The sequence below is a fragment of the Aethalodelphis obliquidens genome, unplaced genomic scaffold (genome assembly GCF_003676395.1).
Source record: "Aethalodelphis obliquidens isolate GAN/ISIS:26980383/991018 unplaced genomic scaffold, ASM367639v1 scaffold41, whole genome shotgun sequence".
NCBI lineage: Eukaryota > Metazoa > Chordata > Mammalia > Artiodactyla > Delphinidae > Aethalodelphis > Aethalodelphis obliquidens.
Genome location: NW_020837985.1, coordinates 3,367,547 through 3,386,679, shown reverse-complemented (window position 1 = coordinate 3,386,679; position 19,133 = coordinate 3,367,547). Strand labels below are relative to the sequence as shown.

The 19,133-nt window shown below is 38.8% G+C and overlaps 1 protein-coding gene across 4 annotated transcripts in view; it reads right to left on the bottom strand.

The window, feature by feature from the left end:
- Window positions 1-19,133, bottom strand: part of NSMCE2 (NSE2 SUMO ligase component of SMC5/6 complex) — a 224,601-nt gene that overhangs the window by 201,130 nt on the left and 4,338 nt on the right. For 3 of the 4 annotated variants that reach the window (XM_027132427.1, XM_027132430.1, XM_027132431.1), the window contains exon 2: window positions 16,123-16,293. In XM_027132427.1, coding sequence (XP_026988228.1) covers window positions 16,123-16,279 — 157 coding nt within the window. In that variant the 5' untranslated portion in view covers window positions 16,280-16,293. Of the gene's footprint in view, window positions 1-16,122; window positions 16,294-19,133 lie in introns of those variants that run through there. The other variant, XM_027132432.1, reaches the window with a different exon arrangement.

Sequence of the window (19,133 nt, the reverse complement as noted above, 5' to 3'; positions counted from 1 at the left end):
ATAGGAGACACTATTCATCTTTTGGTCATCATCTTCGGCATGAAATTTCTCCTAAAGGTCCTCAGCTAGAATCTACTATTAACTCCATCATGCCCCCATTGATTCCTGCACACAGGTTTCTATCACAGCCCTTTTAAAGCTTTATTCCACTTGCTTATTTGTGTGCTGTGCCAGTTAATCAATTTATTGCCTCTCAGCTCAAAATTTATCTTTTTTTAAATTTTTTTATTTTTTTTATTTTTTTATTTGAAGTGGGCCTCTCACTGTTGTGGCCTCTCCCGTTGTGGAGCACAGGCTCCGGACGCGCAGGCTCAGCGGCCATGGCTCATGCGCCCAGCTGCTCCGCGGCATGTGGGATCTTCCCAGACTGGGGCACGAACCCGTGTCCGCTGCATCGGCAGGCAGACTCTCAACCACTGCGCCACCAGGGAAGCCCAAAATTTATCTTTTTATACATGCTCTGTGATAATGAATGAAATTGCTTTAAGCATTTCTCCTTACAGTGAGCGTAATGTTAACCTTTCTCAATAGAGGGTGCTGCAAGGACACTGCAGGAGGAAGGGAGTCCTCCAGAGAACATTACACTTAATGATGAAAGACTTTTCTTTTGCCCTAAGATTAGGAACAAGATAAGGATGTCTGTTCCTGCCACTTGTATTCAGTAAATAACTTACTGCAGGTTCTAGCGTCAGGCAAGAAAAAGAAATAAAAAGCTAATAGATTGGAAAGGAAAAAATAAAACTATCTCTATTCACAGATGACGTGACCTTGCATGAAGAAAATCCTAAGGAATCCACTAAAAAAAATACACACACACACGCACACACACACGCACACACGAGTTCAGCAAGGTTGCAGGATACAAGCTCGATTTTATACACTTGTAATGAATATGAAAATGAAATTAAGAAAGTAATTCCATTTACAATTGCATCAAAAAGAATAAAATGTTTTAGAATAAATTAACAGAAGAAATGTACAACTAATATTCTGAAAACACTGTTGAAAGAACTTAAATAAGATCTAAATAAATGCAATCTCATCAGAATCCCAGCTGGCTTCTTTTTAGAAACGGACAGGCTGATCCTAAAATTCATACAGAATTACAAGAGACCCCAAAGACCCAAAACAATTTTTAAAAAGAACAGCAAGGTTGGAGGACTACACTTCTCAACTTCAAAACTTACTACAAAGCAACAGCTACAAGACAGTGTGGTACAGGCATAAGGATAGGCATACAGAATTCTATCAATGGAATACAATTAATGGAGAGTCCAAAAATAAACTTGTGTGTCAATGGTCATCTGATTTTCAACAAGGAGGTACCAAGACTATTCAGTGGGGAAGGAATGGTGCTGGGACAACTGCATAGCCACATGCAAAAGAATGAAATTGGACCACTAACTTAAACCATATACAAAATTAATTCAAAATGATCTAAATATAATAGCTAGAGCTATAAAACTCCTAGGAAAAAATTAGCAATAAATTTGCATGACGTTAGATTTGGCAATGGATTCTTAGGTATGACACCAAAAACACGGGGAACAAAGGAAAAACAGATGACTGGACTTCCTCAAATAAAAAACTTCTATGCTTCAAAGAACACTATCAAGAAAGTAAAAAGACAACTCACAGAAGGCGAAAAAATTACAAATCATATATTTGATAATGGACTTGTATCTAGAATATATAAAGACTCTTATAACTCAAAAACAGAAATAACTCAATTCGAAAATGGGCAAAGGATCTGCATAGACATTTCTCCAAAGAAGATACACAAATGTCCAGTAAGCACATGAAGAGAAGCTTCACATCACTGTCCATTAGGGAAATGCAAATCAAAACCACAATGAGATTCCAATTTGTACACAAATGTTCAGAGTAGCATTTCTTAATAACATCCGAATAATAATTTATTAATAATAACAATCCAGTGTCTATCAACTGATGAATGCATATACAAAATGTGGTATATCCAAAGAGTGGAATATTATTTAGCCATAAAAAATGCAACAATTAACTGGGAGGGATTAAAAAGCTAGGTTACTTATCATAAGTAAAATCCCATCAAGGGATATAATGAAATAGTAATGGATTCATTTTTAATCAACTTCATTATGGCAGATGGTGCTAGAATGCAGGGGAAGGGCAGATCCAAATGTCAATGAAGCTTCCTCTCAACTTCTGTCTAGGCGTAAGTGCCGACTTTAAAAGGTCTTCAAAGAAATTCATGCAAGGAATGCCTCTTGCAACTTGGTCACATGCAAAAGTGAAGCAAGAAGCACATCCGTTTGGAGCTTGCCCCAAGGGCCTCTAGTTCTTCTCCAAACTGGGTTCATAACTCCCACCCACAGAGGGAAAGGCAGTGCCTGAAGCAGAACCCAGGGATAAGCAAATTAGCATTTCCAAGGTCAACTGCTGACAGGCCTAATTGATTACAGCAACCAGTATATTCTGGCTGAAGTTAAGAGGCTTAGCCTCTCTAGCTTGCTCAACACTAGCAAGAAACTAATTTACCACATCAGTTACAAAATATGGAAGTACTGTAGGTATGGAGTCAAATTGGGATGCGACATTTCAAGAAGAGGCAAATATTAATAGGATCTGGAGAAGTAAGTGATTTTAAGGGGGTTAAACAATTTTGGGAAAAACCTAAAATACCAATCATGCCAGCGGTAAAGGACTGACAAGTACAAAAAAAAAAAGGAAAAGAAATCAATAGATAGTATTATCTTGTTTTACCAACTGGTTCAAAGTTTCAATGTGAATATTCACCAAAACTGCTAAAAAGCTGCAAAACTAAATGATTTAACTACCATTACAATTTTTTGCCCTCCTCTGATAGTCACTGAAAAGTGAAACGCCCTCTGCCATTTCCCACGTGTAGCTATTAAGCATATGAAATGAGGCTAGTCCGGACTGAGAACAGAATGTAAGTATAAAAATAACTCAATTTTCATAACGATTACAAGTCGAGGTAATATTTTAGACACATTAGATTAAATAATATATTACTAAAATTAATTCCTCTTCTTTTTTCTCACATTTTGTAATAAGGATAGTGGAAAATTTTAAATTATGCATGCGGCTCACATTATATTTTTATTGGACAGTGCTGCTACATACAAATAACACATTACATTTATACAGAACACATTTTTTTTTTTTTTTTGGCAGGGGGTTGCGCGGGCCTCTCACTGTTGTGGCCTCTCCCATTGCGGAGCACAGGCTCCGGACGTGCAGGCTCCGCGGCATGTGGGATCTTCCCCGGCCGGGGCACAAACCCGTGTCCCCTACTTCGGCAGGCGGACTCTCAACCACTGCGCCACCAGGGAAGCCCCCAGAACACACACTTAATTTCAGGTATGAAGTACAGAAAGAGAGAGAAATAGGTCTGGATAATAAAAAAATCTTCTCTAGAATAATCACATTGGTTTCACCTGTTAATCACCAACCTAATAAAAGTTCCTTTCTGCTTAGGGAAAGACAAACTTTTATTTCTTTTAAAAAGGATCTAATGTTTCAAAAACGATCCTAAAGCCTGTTCTACTTCTGCCATGAATTGTCATCTTTGCCTAGAATTAAACTAGTCTTAATTCTTTTCAATGATCAAAGATATATGATAAAGTGCTAGTCTAATTTTAAAATCTGTTCGAGTGACTCCACTTCAGTTTCTCCCGTAGTAGTCATTTTCATACCTATTAGGTCACTGAAACCTAACCCATGCCTCTGCTCCAAAAGTTTAAAAAAAAAAAAAAGAAAAGAAATGAAAAAGAAAAAATAGAATCAACACAAATATTATTCACAAGCATCTAGAAAAACCCTGGCAGTATTTAGGTACTATACGTCTTCTGTTTTAAAAACTAAAATATGACTCATTTACTATTTCAAAAAGGGACATCCCAATGTGGATGGGAGCTTAGCAAGCAGGAGAGTACAGCAAGCAATTATTTCCACACATTCCATCATGTGCAGAAACCAAGCCAACCTTCAGGTTTTTACAGTCTGGGGAAGAAAGAAAATCTGGAGGCGTTGGAATAGTTGGAAATTTACGGAGTGAGAGTGCACCATAACAGGAGGTGAGGTGAGGTGAGGTGAGGAGGTGAGGCCAACAACAGCTCAAACTTTCCTCTCCGTAGCTCTCAAAAAGGCAACTACTCAACTTTCTGACTAAGGAAGTCAATAGGAGAGGAAAATACATTTCACACTTTTTAATATCCCAAAATTGTGCCCCATACATTTGGCCCACTGACAGAATTTAAAGTGGTTTTTAAATGTTATCAACAACAAAAATCAAGATCACTAACTCAGAATAATAAATAATAAATATGAGATGTATCTTTCTATTTTGTGACAGGGCCTGCATCTATTGCTGGTAAATGAACTGAGTAACCGGGATAACTAGAAATAAAGCTAGTGGAAATGAGCGGTCTAGTCCTCATTCCTGGAAGAGCTGATCGTAAAATGTTGTGATCCTAATAGCCCTACAGTTTTTCTGGTCTGATAGAAACAGCACAATTTTTGTATTTTTAGATATATGGAATAATTCAGGCTCCAAGCTACTAGATTCCAATAATGTAGTGACTGTACTTCTTACACAATTCTGAACCCCGCAATCAACACACACAGATCAGTAAGGCCCCAGTGGCTACCTCATAAGAAGTGTTTTGGTGCCACCTAGTGGCATAGGTTTCTCCTGTCAAAGGCGAAATGATTAGACCAGGGTTCTCAAAGTGTGGTCCCTGAACCAGTAGCATCAGCCACCAGAGAACTCATTAGAAGTGCAAATTTTTGGCCTCATTCTAGATCTACTGAAACTTTAGCAGTGGGGCCCGGCAATCTGTTTCAACAAGCCCTCTAAGTGGTTCCCTCCCATGTTTAAGAACCACTGGATTAATCAGTCCTTACACAAAAATTAAGTGCAAAGTCTTTAAAACTTAGGTTCATCAATGAACAAAAGTGCTCAATTTCTAATTTCTAAAGACCAAACACATTAACAAAACAAAAATACAATAAAAAAGCAAAAAGCCCTGTGAAACAAAGAAAAGGCATTTATTGGTATCAGGATATTAGGTTATGGCATCTTAAGGGGGCTCACCTGAAAAGGGGGAACACATGAAAAGCCAAGGAGGTAGAACACTGGTGATTTTTAAATTGAGTCACCTACCCTAATGATTCCTGTGCAACTATGTTATAAAGTCATCAAGAGAAAAGAGAAAAATCTTTTTCTTGATTCCTTGCTAAACTGTTTATTTTCTATTTAGGTCTTAGAGGAGAACTTGGTTACTTTAAATAACAACTTAAACTGAGGTTGAGTAAGAAAAGTCCCATAATGCACCTAGATGTTTGCAGGCCTCTCACTGTTGTGGCCTCTCCCATTGTGGAGCACAGGCTCCGGACGCACGGGCTCAGCAGCCATGGCTCATGGGCCCAGCCGCTCTGTGGCACGTGGGATTTTCCTGGACCGGGGCTCGAACCCACGTCCCCTGCATCGGCAGGCGGACTCTCAACCACTGCGCCACCAGGGAAGCCCAAAAAAACCCTTTTAATAAATATCTATTTATTCATAATTAAAAAGTTATATGCTTGAAGTAAGAAAACTGGGTCATGAGATATATGCCCCGTATGGCCACTGGTCCACACAGTCACAATTAAGTATATACCATCCCTTACTCCATGGCTTAAACGGCAAACTTACCAGTTAAGAGAAAAAAATCAACTCTGAGAGGCTAACCATGCAAAACCAAGCCTCCAATATGACAGGTAACATCACAGACATTAATATCGGCGGCATAAAATATAAAGAATTTTCAAAGACTTGCTCTATTGATTAATTTTGATTTTGTCCTTTCAAGATATAAATTTAGATATCCACAGAGACCAACTATTTAATTCTAACATTTTAAGAGCAAATGCCCACAATAGGATGAGTTTCTGACAAAACTCTTCTTTCCTTTTTCTCTTCAAACCTTCCCTCTACCCACAAGTGAGTTCATAAAAATATGTCACAGAAAGATGGGTCAAAAGCAAAATGTAAATAATAGTAATTTTTTAAACACGAGAAAAAAATCTTGGAACTGATTTGTTACAAAGAACTTTCCTCGTTGTCACTATCATTGCAAAGACGAATCTGTGCTGAGCCACTGCATGGGGCTAAGTGCCATACTACTTTGCCAGTTCAAATGCTCAACTGTTCACTAATTAATATTTTGAATTTAAAATTTTCTCATTTGTAAAAAAAGATGTAAAACCTCATATAATTGCAATAAGAAGTAGAGAAAATATACCCAAAAAAATGCCTCTTACATCACAGCTAGAAAGGCTTACTGCCATCAACTGAGGGCCATCAAAAAGAGAAAGGGGCGCCAGATTAATCTAGGTCAAGGAGCTGAAATCAGGCCAAACTGGTTTCAAATTCAAATTCCCTGGCTGCCACTTCGGTGTGTGCCCTATGGTAAGTTACTTCAATTCAGTGAGCCTCATTTTCCCATCTGTAGAGTGAGGATAAGGCTACCTCTTTCAGTGATTTTCACCGCACGCACCTTTATTTAATAGTATCTGCCTACAGTCAGCTCTGGCGGCTCTCTTTTCCTCACCCACTTCAACACTTTGAGAAAAGCTTACATCAGAAGGTGAGGCATGTTCCCAGGTCAAGACTAAACAATACGATTATGGTAGTGATACATTTAATAGCAACATCTCACACATATTTCGAAGACACAAGTCAACAGTACCAGGAATCTCACCAGCTGAGGAAAAGGCTGACCTTGAAGTTCCCCCAGCATTCAGGCTTTGTAACCTTTGGAGTCTTTTACCAACCGTATCTACCAAATGCAAATATGTTCCAATGTGAGAAATGCCCTGTGGCATGGTGGTAACCTGAAAGACCAGCTCTCCAGTTGATGAGAACAGCTTGATTTGTGGCATTTGCCCATTTCTGTGAGTGGGGTTAATTCTCCTACTATGGCTGCTTCAACCCAACACCCAAATTCCTTAATTACTTGACTGATTGATTGACTGATTCATCAATAAGCATTTGCAGACGACCTAAAATGTATAAAGCCCTCTGCCAGGCTCTGAAGGTGGGGTATGAGGATGACTATAGATGAATCCTACCCTCAAGGACCTTACAGACCAGACAGGGAAATACAATAAACACAAAAAAGAAATATAAAATATAAGGAGAACATGAAGAACCTCTGAAAACAGGGAAAAATCCCTAACTTCCAGCAAGCAGTACATACAATAAAAGTTCAGGTATTATTTACCTAAAGAACCCCTAGTATTGCCTATGCTTTCTACTAGGCAAATTTCAAAACCTCTCTGGGTGAAAAACAATATTTTCCTTTTACCAGAGTTAATGAATATGTATGTGCATATGTGTATATCACAGTTCGTCTGCCTCAGCACTGCTGACATTTTAGGCTGGACGTTGCCCAGGGGCTGTCCTATGCATTGTAGGATATTTAGCGACACCTAAACACCTAGAGGCTGGTAGAGACCAGTAGCACACTCACCACCTGCCTCTAAGTTGTGACAACCAGAAATGTCTCCAGACGTTGCCAAAGGTGCCCTGAGGGCAAAACCACCCACTACTGTATATACACTATGCATATACGGCTATACAGATGGGGTCTATACAGGGATGGAGTGGATATATGGATCCATGGATATGAACCTGTGTGCATATATAAATGAGCTAGATACTCAATTCGAGGAAATTTTTATATTAATTTGCCTACTAGGTTTTAAATATATTCATTCACTTCTTGAGTGCCTTCTATATACCAAGTGCTGATAGAGGCAACAGCAGGGGCGAGGGCGGGGGAATTAGAGGCACCTGGCAAAAATCCCTGCAGTCACGGTGCTTACGTACAGGGCAGACAGGCAACAAACCAAATAACTATACCAATGATACAGTATGTGAGAAGGTGGGGTGACGTTAAGTAGTAGGGGGAAAAATCAAGCAGGGCAAAGGGTTAGAGATTCTGAGAAGAGGACATGTTGCCCTTCTAAATTTCAAGCACCTAATCGTGCCAGACAAAACACATGCTCAGATTTTCAGATCCTGTGCTCACAGGCAACTTCCTGAGCACAATTTGAAAGCAAGTCTAAATTTTATTAATGTTAAGAAGAGAGGGAATGTACTCATTTTGTACTCATAACCAGTAAGGGAGCAGAATGGAGGGCTGTCACACACCCCCACTTCCTCATTCCTATTCTCTGCCCAACCCTAGAGGCTGACAAACCTCACTCATTCTGAAAAGCTCCCATTCCTTGAAGTAAGAACCAGTGAGTAAAAGCATCAGAGATACCTAACTGCTAAGGTTCCTTTCAGCCTCAAAATGGCATTAATGGATTATCAATATGAATACTGCTGATGACAAAGAAGAGGGATTGAGGAAAAGGAACAGGAAATTTTATTCTGGTAAATCTTTTTGTGGGCCTTAATAGATGTTACAAGGCTGTTTTCTCACTTTATTGCACTGCCCTAATATATACATCATTGTGAAAATTTTCCCTGTGATTCTTTTTGTTAGCATATTTCAATCTCCTCCAAAAACGTATTTCATCAGAAGTTCTTTTCACTTGATTAACTGTAGAGTCTACAAATAATGCCACTACAATGAACAAACACACACAGTCCTGGTGTGACATAATAGGAAGAAATATATATTTGGTCTCTGCCCCTAAAACCCTTGGAATCATCAAAGTGATCAAAGTCTTTTTGTATTCTAATGAGATGACTGGTGGCTAGGGGTTATCTGGATAGCCTCAAGATGGGGGCTGGTTGCCATGGAAGCCAACCACATGATTAGAGGGCTGGAGATTGACTCAATCACTAGTGGCCAATGATTTAATTGCGCGTGCGTGGGTACTGAATGACGCCTCCATAAAAACCCAAAGGGGCAGGGTTCAGAGAGCTTCCAGGTCGGTGAACACGTGGAGGTGCTGGCAGAGAGGCAAGCTTGGAGAGGGCATGGAAGCTCGCGCCCCTTCCCACTTACCTTGCCCTTTGCATCTCTTCCATCCGGCTGTTCCTGTGATGTAGCTTTTTATAATAAATCGGTAATCTAGTAGATAAACTGTTTCCCTGAGTTCTGTGAGCTGCTCTAGCAAATTATAGAACCCAAGGGCAGTGGGGGCAGTCTTATGGGACTGAGCGCTTAACCTGTGAGATCTGACACTAACTCCAGGTAAATAGTATCAGAATTGAATTGAATTGTAGGACACCCAGTTGGAGAATTGGAAAATTGCTTGGAGTGGGAAGTGGAGCTAGAAGTGTCACAAGCGCTGTGAGTAGCAGAGTAGAAACAGAGCAGCTTTTCCTTACACCTGGGAAATATGAAGATATAGGCAAAACAACTGAGCTTTTAGAGAGAGCTGGATTTTTACTACTCTGTAGGCAATGCCTTTATACTTTTAACACTACAGATACCATAATTTTCAATGGCCTTCATTTATTTAAGTTATAATAACATTTTGCTTTTATAATTGACTCCAGCTTTAAAAGCTATATAAGAAATACAAACATTGGCTTCTTATGGTTGTTATTTTTATTGTCTTTGTGGCCACCACCCCACTATTATTACTTTCTTCTAATTACTGCTTCTACTCAATAACATAATTATGGAATAAAGTATAAGAGCAAGGCCAAAAAGAAACCTTCCCACTTTAACTAGAGTCCTGGCTATAAGAAGCAGTTCTCTAGATGGAGAAATTTATTACAGCATAATGAAAATCCATAATGTGGATCTTCCTAAGAAAAGAAGTCTTGAGAATGTGAGGTCAGTACGTGCTGGCTTCTCAAACCATTAAGTAATTTTCAAAATAAATTTAACATAAAAGATTTAAGTAAAATAATTACTCCTTTTTCATAAAATTAGGTGATGGGTGATAGGGTTATGGGTGTTCATAATTTTCTTTTTCTTTTTCTCTCTATCCCTCAAATTTTTAGATTTTTAGAATGCCTTATATCAGGGGAAAAACTAGAATATTACCCACCGAAGCCTCCAGATTCAGAAGTATGCACTCAACTGAATGCTTAAGGTTTGCAAATCTGAAAGTTCAGTTATTCATGAGAAGCACAAATTTCTAAGGCCATGTAATTTTTAACTCTGATGGCTGTTCTTTATTCATCATTAACTCTAAAGTAACTGTCACAAAGTGAAAGCTCTGTTTATTGCCTAGGTGGAGACCAAGGTGAGAAAAAAAGGAATCCGGTTTAAAAAGATGATGATTCTTAATGAGAATACAAATTCTGGATACATGAAAGAACAGACTATCATTCAATCAATTCACTGTATCACTTCTATCAATCAGGACTGCAACTGGCTGCAACGGAGAGGACACCTGACAGCCATCACTTAACCAAAAAGGAACTGATATTCCTAACATTACAGCAAGTCCAGAAATAGACAGACTAGGGTCAGTACAATGACCCCAAAAGTTCCCAGCTTCTTCCTTCCACGACCAGACTCAACTCTGCCTTTACAAGTAGAAGACACTAAAGTCCAGGGAACGTGTGAATGTCCAAGGGAAGTCATTGAGAACTTCACTAGCAGAATAGGACAAAAGCTGATGGGCTGTTTAAGAAAAAGCATGCAACCTCATTTCGGAATTCAAAAGGGAGAAGGAAAGGAAGAAGAAGAGGGACAAAAAAGAAAAATCAGATAATGTTAACCTCAACAAAATAACCAAAATTTTCTGAGCTAAATACCACTAAATGTTATTTCAATATTATCCAATTGCTGCAAATGCCATTAGACAAACACAATCAATTTTCAATAAAGTGTAATTGTTAAGGGCAGAAACTGCAGTCAAGTCCCTTATGCTCAAATCTCAACTCCCACCACTTACTTAGTAACTGTGTGACCTTTGGAGAGCACTTAACTTCGCTAGGCCTCAGTGGCTCATGTACCCAGTGGGGATAACAACAGTCCTTACTTTGAAGGATTAGTTAGGACCAAGTGAGATATCACTTGTGAAAACAGCACAGTGCCTGCACACATTTGACGTGTGTAACCAATCAAGCTATTATCATCTTTTGATCATTATGGCCATCATTATCATCACCGTACCTCAGAATAGTTCAACAAACATCCAATTACCTGCCTGACCATAATAACTGAAGTCTCTCTGCTCTGTTTCTTTCAGCAAGTCACAGAAAGAAAAGCAATATAGAGAGTAAAATCCAGAAGCCCTCCAACAGTTTTCTCATCTACTGGACCCTTGGGCAATTTAAATAGACATCCTTTTACTCTTTTCTTCCAAACGTTCCTCACAAATATTCAGCAAGAATCTGATAAGAACTGTCAATCCTCAGGCACATACATTTTCCATGGAATCGCAGAATGTTAACCAAACCTCTGAAGGCCACCTGAAGACACACCCTGACACAGAGGCAGGACGAGAGGACGCAACCCTGAGGTACACTAACATTTTAGGGAAGGGCCATTCCTCAAATTTACTTGACTAAACTTAAAGGGCTTATGAAAATTCAGTTGCTTAAAGATGATGTTGATACCTACAGCTCTGATAAATTAGGTCAGTACATTCTGCTTAAGAAGACAGAAAAGTACATAATAAACTTTAAAATCTGAAAAATAAGCTCTGGTTATCTGAAAAATCTCCTAACGTAACAAATTTCATTTCCCAGTTAGTTCAAATAAAGAATTACTAGAATACCAATAAATTCAGAGAAAAACTAATAGATAGGGTGGCAGCAAGAGTCTAATTGCCCAGACACCATAAGCTGTAACGTAACACGAGGAAAGGTGATAATTTCAAATATGCTAGAAAGTTGAATAGGGACAAGCACCTGTATAGGAATATGCAACCAACAGGAAACAAAACGAAACACATCACCACCCAAGTTCTCGGCAGCAGGAATCCCCTCCACGAATAATTTAATAATATAGTGACAAGAGAATTACAGTGCAAAGTGAGAAAATGATCCCCAAGTGATTGTTACCACCTATTTTGTCAAAATTCATTCTAATTTGTGATGAAACTGGGCAACCCGAAAGGTCAACAGAAAGTGTGTCTAATCTTATAAGGCTAAGAAGAAAAGGGAGTATTTCTGCTCTGAAGATAGTTGATGGACTTTCCCACTTGCTCTTCTGCACTTTAATTTCTCCCAGTCCATGGACTATTGCCCAAGAAAATAGTCAACTCAAATGCAAACCAAATGACTAAATGATAGCTAACATTTACTGAGCACTTATTAAGTATTAATGACTGCTCTATGTAATTTGTAAGTATTATCTCATTTAATCCCCACAATAATGCCATTTACAAATCAGAAATCTAAAACAGAGGTTACAAAACTTGTCCAAGGACACAAAAATAATAAGTGATGGAGCTGGGACAAGAACCCAGGCATTCTGTACACAAAGCTCTGCACTCTTACATTACACTATCCTGCCTATATCTCAATGTAGGGGCATAATATAAGACACAAAGCACACAAATCGAATCCTCTTCACCTCAACTATAATATCTTAGCTGAACTTACTTTTTCCACCTGAGCTACTGAAATAACTTCATTAGCTACTTGAGGTATCTCCATCCTCCGCAGCATCCTCAGTATTGCCATGAGGTTATCTTTCTAGACCTGGATCTTGCCACATTCCTCCTCTACTTTAAACCATCCAATAATAAAGTCCTAACTTCTTTCAGGACCTTAATGTTCAATGTTTAGGCCCTCAGTGTTCACTTAATGTTTGAACAGCATGTATATGTCTTGCTTCCCAGCTAAACTGTAAACAACCTGAAGGAAGAAACCTTTATTAATCATTGTAGTGTTGGCTAACATGAATTACTGATTTAGCTGCACGCAAACCAAAAGCCTTAAATAGACTCCAAACTCATCCACCTTTGCTCCCCTCTTCACATCACAGGCCCTTCTTCTAAGCTCTGACCCTTAAATTTCTAATTGCTGCCTATACTTTTTGATAGTTATTGAATAAACACTACACTAACAGCACTTTGCATATACTATCTTATTAACCCCAACAACCTTATAAAATGGGCATTTTTATCTCTATTTCACAGATAAAAAATTAGAAGTTCAAAGAAATTACCTATCTTTGAGCAAGTTATAGAACTAAAGCTGGAACTGGGACTAGAGACCGTATCAGGCTGATTCCAAATCCTGCAATTAAGTAGCAATATGGGCTCTGTCTCCTAAAAGTCTTTCATCTACTGTTAGAGGCTGAGTTACTTTCAAATTTACTTAAATACCAGGTGTTTTTCTACTCTCTGGGTCCTCAGACGGCACCTCAGTCGGGCGTCACAAGAAAACTGCTCTCCTAACAAGCTCTTGCTCTATTACTCCAGTGGGGGTCACCCTAGGCATCCTCTCTGTAGGGAGTTTCTCCTGTCACCAAAGTCTTGCTCATAAGCACTCCAATTCAGGTTCATAAGCAGTTCTCAGGAGGTGGTCCCCAAGACCCTTCCACAAGGTCCACAGGGTCAAAACTATTTTTATAATAATTGTCAGACCTGCAACAGAGGAGTTGCGACAGAGACCACATGGCCCACAAAACTGAAAACATTTGCTATCTGACCCCTCATGGAAAAACTTTGCCAATCCCTGCTTTAGAGCATGAATCTTTCAAAAAACGATGCTTATATTTCTTTTTAAATGAAACAGATGCTGCATTTTGCATCAAAATATACTTATTTTAAAAAAATAAAACAAAAACAAACAAAAATGAACTCGGTATCAAACATACTAAGAAGCCTTCAAAGCAAATCCTGAAAAAAACTGACTACAATCCTCCAGGAGGTTACGTACCAGCCCTTCTCTCTTATGATTTAAGATCTTATTATGAGTTTACCCAGGACTACCTACCAAAGCCGAATATCCAACACCATCAAAAAGAGACTACAAATCAGGCTGGACAGGGGTAAGACCCTTAGAGGCCACCCACTAAAGATGATGGGTGACTTCTGCTGCCAGCTGTGAATGAATATCTAGTATGGAACTGGCCTTTCTGCCATGAGTGACTATAAGGCTGGACAAAATATATGAAGCAACGGCTTTCAGGCAGTGGGACAATAGGCAGAGCAGAACTGGGATGCCTGCGAAAAGGAAAGCAAGTGAGGTAAGTCCTCCAATTGCCCTCTTGCTTGCAAAATGGAGGAGGAATCCAAGAGGAGCACAGCAGTCTTAAAGGACTGAGAAGAGAGAGACTGGAGTTCAGGGAGGATGAGTAGCAGGCGTTTTGCAAGACAGAAGGGGGCATGCAGGGAAAGCCCGTGAGGGATCTGCACAGAGATCCCCTTGAGTCTGATGCTGAATCCTAAGCTGCTGAGGAACAACTGCTGGGAGCTGTGAAGTGAACAATTCCCAGAATTTACGCAGGACTGGAAGGCATTCAGATTCCATCCAGCAGAGTAGAGCTTTTTCGTTGAACTCTCTGGGCAATCAACAGAGACTCCACAAAGAGCAAGCTTTGTAACAAGGCTAAAGTAGCCCTAAAGTAAAGCTACACTAGACCTGCCCTAAGGAAGTTTAACAACAAGCCTGGGATGGATCAGCCTAATCCACAAATTACTTAGCTGCCAACCAAAACAAAGGTCAATACTCTTTAAAAGAAGATGACAAAATCCCCAAACTCAACAACATAATACACACAAGTGGCAACAGAGATGCCAGAATTAGCAGACAGGATATTAAAGTAGCTATTATAAATACGCTCCATGTGCTCAAGCGTACAGAGGAAAACATGAGCGTAATGAGGAGAGAAATAAGATTCCATTTAATTCTTTTTCATGTCTTCTAGAGCTGAAAAATACAGTCTCTGAAATTAAAAATTCCCTGGATAGATTTAGTCAATTAGACACTTGAGAAGACAGGACTAATGAACTTGAAGACACAGCAAAAGAAACTATTCATACTAAAGTCAGAGAGAAAAAAAGACTTGAAAAAAATCACCAGAGCCTCAGTGACTTATGAGGCATTACCAAGCAGCCTAACATACATGTAATTGGAGCCCCAGAAGGAGAAGAGAGGGGAGAGAAATAGCAGCAGAATTTTTTTCCAAATTTGATCAAAACTGTAAGCCTACAAATCCATAAAGCTCGAAGAACACCAGGCAGAATAAACAAAGAAAATCACACCAAGGCACATCACCATCAAATTGCTGAAAAACAGTGATATTAAAAGGAAAACAAAACGATTATGTTGCTCCCCTGCTTCCATATATAATATAAAATAAAAATAAATTTAACCCAAACAAAGCAAATAACATCTTTCTAGATCTTCTCATCAAAAAATTGTGGTCAAGTGCAGCAAGACTGAACTTTTCTCATCTTTTGTAGAGGCCTTCTTTTACCAGTACCCCTAGCATCGGCTTGGTCTGTCTACTGAGTAATTAAGCATGAACAAAATATAGTTCAATTACTGGAAAATAACTATCATAATGCTGTATACTGTACAGTTCACAAATGTCACATACTTTTTTTTTTTTTTTTGGCTGTGTTGGGTCTTTGTTGCTAGACGCAGGCTTTCTCTAGTTGCGGCGAGCAGGGGCTACTCTTCGTTGCAGTGCGCAGGCTTCTCATTGCGGTGGCTTCTCTTGTTGTGGAGCATGCGCTCTAGGCACTCAGGCTTCAGCAGTTGCGGTGTGTGGGCTCAGTAGTTGTGGCTCACAGGCTCTAGAGTGCAGGCTTAGTAGTTGTGAAGCACAGGCTTAGTTGCTCAGCAGCATGTGGAATCTTCCTGGACCAGGGATCGAACCCATGTCTCCCACATTGGCAGGCGGATTCTTAACCACTGCGCCACCAGGGAAGTCCCACAAATGTCACATACTTTTGATTGTATGTTCCTTGAGGTCAGATACCTTCATGTTTCAGCCCATAAATTTCTAGTGCAGTCTCTAGTGGCTCATGGGGGTCTGAACACATATGAATGAGTCAATCTCATCTTATCCGCAGTACATCACTATGTGGTATGTAAAAGAAGATGAGAAAACAGATGCCCAGAGGGATTAAATGATTGTCCCAAGGTTACCCAAAAGGTGAGCGGTATCTTGCATCCCTAGAGCAATGCCACCACTCAGGGTTACATCAAAATAGACACAAAAGAAATAAATTTTAATTATTACTTACTCTGAGTTTCCACAAGACCCAAAGCAACACTATAAGCTGTGTCCATTCCAGAGCTGATGCAGGACTGGAAGTTTTTCAAGGAGGAGAGTGCAGATTCTACACCACTGAAGGATATAAAACCAGTTGAACCTGAACTTGAAGTGGAACGCCCTGGCATCTTGAAATTATTACCTAAGTTTTCAAACACAATGAAACAAAATTTATGAATAAGAATAATAACTGCATAGGAAAACAGAACCACTATAAACATCCATATGAATGTATCCAATATCCCACAAGTGCTACACAATTATCTACATTCTATATCACTTGAAAGGATATCAAAGCATTGTCCCATCATCTGGGCCACCAAACACAATAGATGAATTTCAATAAATAAAGAAGATGTACTTCAGTATATAAAGGAGGGAGAACACCCTCTTCCAAAAGATTCCCTGATTCTCTGAAGAATTCAACAACAGCACAGTTCCTAAAAACCTAAAACATAAGTGTGTCAGAAAAAGTACATTGCTCATATAAAGCATTCTTCCAAAAAAATGAAAATAGTAGCAATAAAATAGTTTAATAAGGGAGAATTTTGAAAACCTGTAATTTTTAACTTATCTGACACATATACATATTGAATTCTGAAAACTATAAGAAAACTTTTATTTCTGACAGTTCCTCTGGGTTCTAAGATTTATAGACTTGGTGAGATCCCAGATTCTGTTTAAGAAAAAAATAGAATTTTTCTGTAAATTCTTATCTTCTGGTAGCTCACCCACTGTAATAGTTTCAATTATTATCTTCATATTAAAACACTCCCTAATCTGTATCTTCAATCAACAACTCTTTAAGCTTTGGACTACTTATGTAAAGCTCCCTACAAAAAGACATCTTTGCTTAATTCACAAACCACCTGAAATTCAGTCCACTGAAACCATCCAGAAAAGTGGAGAGAATTTACACAGGCTTAGAGGAAAGGCTGTATGGTAGCAAAAAAGGTATTTTCTCATAACCATACTGATACAGCATGAATTCAGGTTCTGCCACTGTACTGCTGAGTGACCATGGACAGATTGCTTGACTGTCTCTGAGCTGCCTAGTATCTGTGGCCCTTCCAATCCTCTCCACTGCCACCATGTTTACCTCACAACTGGATTACTACAGGAGTTTCTCAATTATTGGTCCCTTTTCATTAAATTCACCCATTCATTCAACAAGTAGTCCTGTCAATCATTAGATTCATTAAAAATGACACAGGGTATAAAAAGGGAAGGTCACAGAGAAGATGTTTAAGATGTTAATTTCTATTTTTGAGGTGTTCGTCTACTACAAACATCCACAATACAACTCGTCATCAATTCAAATCATTCAATTAACAAATATTCAGCAAGTATTTTTTGGAACATAGCATAGAGGGTCTTAATGAAGGATAAAGGTCCAGGTAGACCTTATAGGTCCAGGGACTTTAACTTTATCTGTTTTTTTTCTTTAAATGATCTTAAAAATCAAGACCTGAAGCAAATATGGCAAAATGTTACAGATGTTAAAATCCAGATGATGGAACAAGGGTTCTCATTATGTTATCTTCTGGGAGTTTCTGTGGTGTTAAAATTTCACACTGAGAGAAGACATGACCACGTATATGAATGAAAAACCAATAATGACAAGGGGAGAAGCAGTGGGGGGGTGGGTGGGATGAACTGGGAGACTGGGGTTGACATATACACACTAATATGTATAAAGTAGATAACTAATGAGAACCTGCTGTATAGCACAGGGAACTCTACTTCACTGTACAGTAGAAACTATCATGACATTGTAAAACAACTATACCTCAATAAAAAAAAATTAAAAAAAAACAACAATAATGGTGTTTTGAATATGTGTGTTTTGGTGAAAGACAGTATTTATTTACAATCTCACTTTATTACACCAAACAAGTTGGGATGGTTAACACAATATAAACACAAACATATGCAATAAGATGGAAAATATGTAAATTCATAAAAATCAGGACCAAAAAACAGATTAAAGGGAAAACCAAGTACATGAGAAAATTTAGAATGTAATCATATAAGCTTTAGGATTCTTTATGATTCTACACAGCACTATATTTGTAAATACAAATTTGGCTATGAGATTTCCTGACAAGCAAAACAAAAAGTGAAAATTACAGAATTCTCTTTCTCCATAAAGTACGCCAAGAACTCAAGAAAAATAAGGCTTTCCATGGCAATCAAGGCAGCACGGATCATCACGTATGAGATAATAAGAATCACACTGAAAAATGTCCTTAATAATATTCTTACGATACAGTAATAGTAAGCTTCTGAGGACTGTTTCTTAGATTATGTCTCAAGGTAAGCTAAGGACAGGACACGTGTGGCAGATTCCAGCTCAGTGCCCACCAAACCCATTTCCTCTTCAACCTGCTCGTACAGCTAGACCACAGTTTGCAGCCTTCCTTGCAGTTAGGTGTGGCAGTATGATTGAATTCAAGGCAGTGAAACAGAAGCCATTTCCAGCCCCATCCATGAAAATGGCACTCTATCTCCACACTCTTTCCCATTTGTCAGGTTGAAACAGGCAAGCAATGACCTTAGAAGCCACATACTGAAGATAGAGAACCACCAAATGGAAGGAGCCTAGGTTCCTACTTCACTGCTTGGAGGAAAACTGCCCACCAATCAGGCTCCATGCATGAAAGAAATAAAAAACTTCAATTGTGCAAAGCCATTTAGATTTGGGGGTATACCTATTGTAACACCAACTGTTACTCAAAAAACACAATCCTGCAAAGATCAAATGATATGGTTCAAGAATTCAGTTTTCTAGTCAATCTTGATTCTAGTGTAAGTCTAAATTGTCTAGAGCAGCACTGTCTAATAGAACTTTCTGCCATGACAAAAATGTTCTATAATCTGCACTGTCCAATACAGAAGCTATTAGGCACGTGTGACTATTGATTAGCAGTGGTTACTGAGAGTCATAATAGCATGACTATTGATGTGATTAGAGTGACTGAG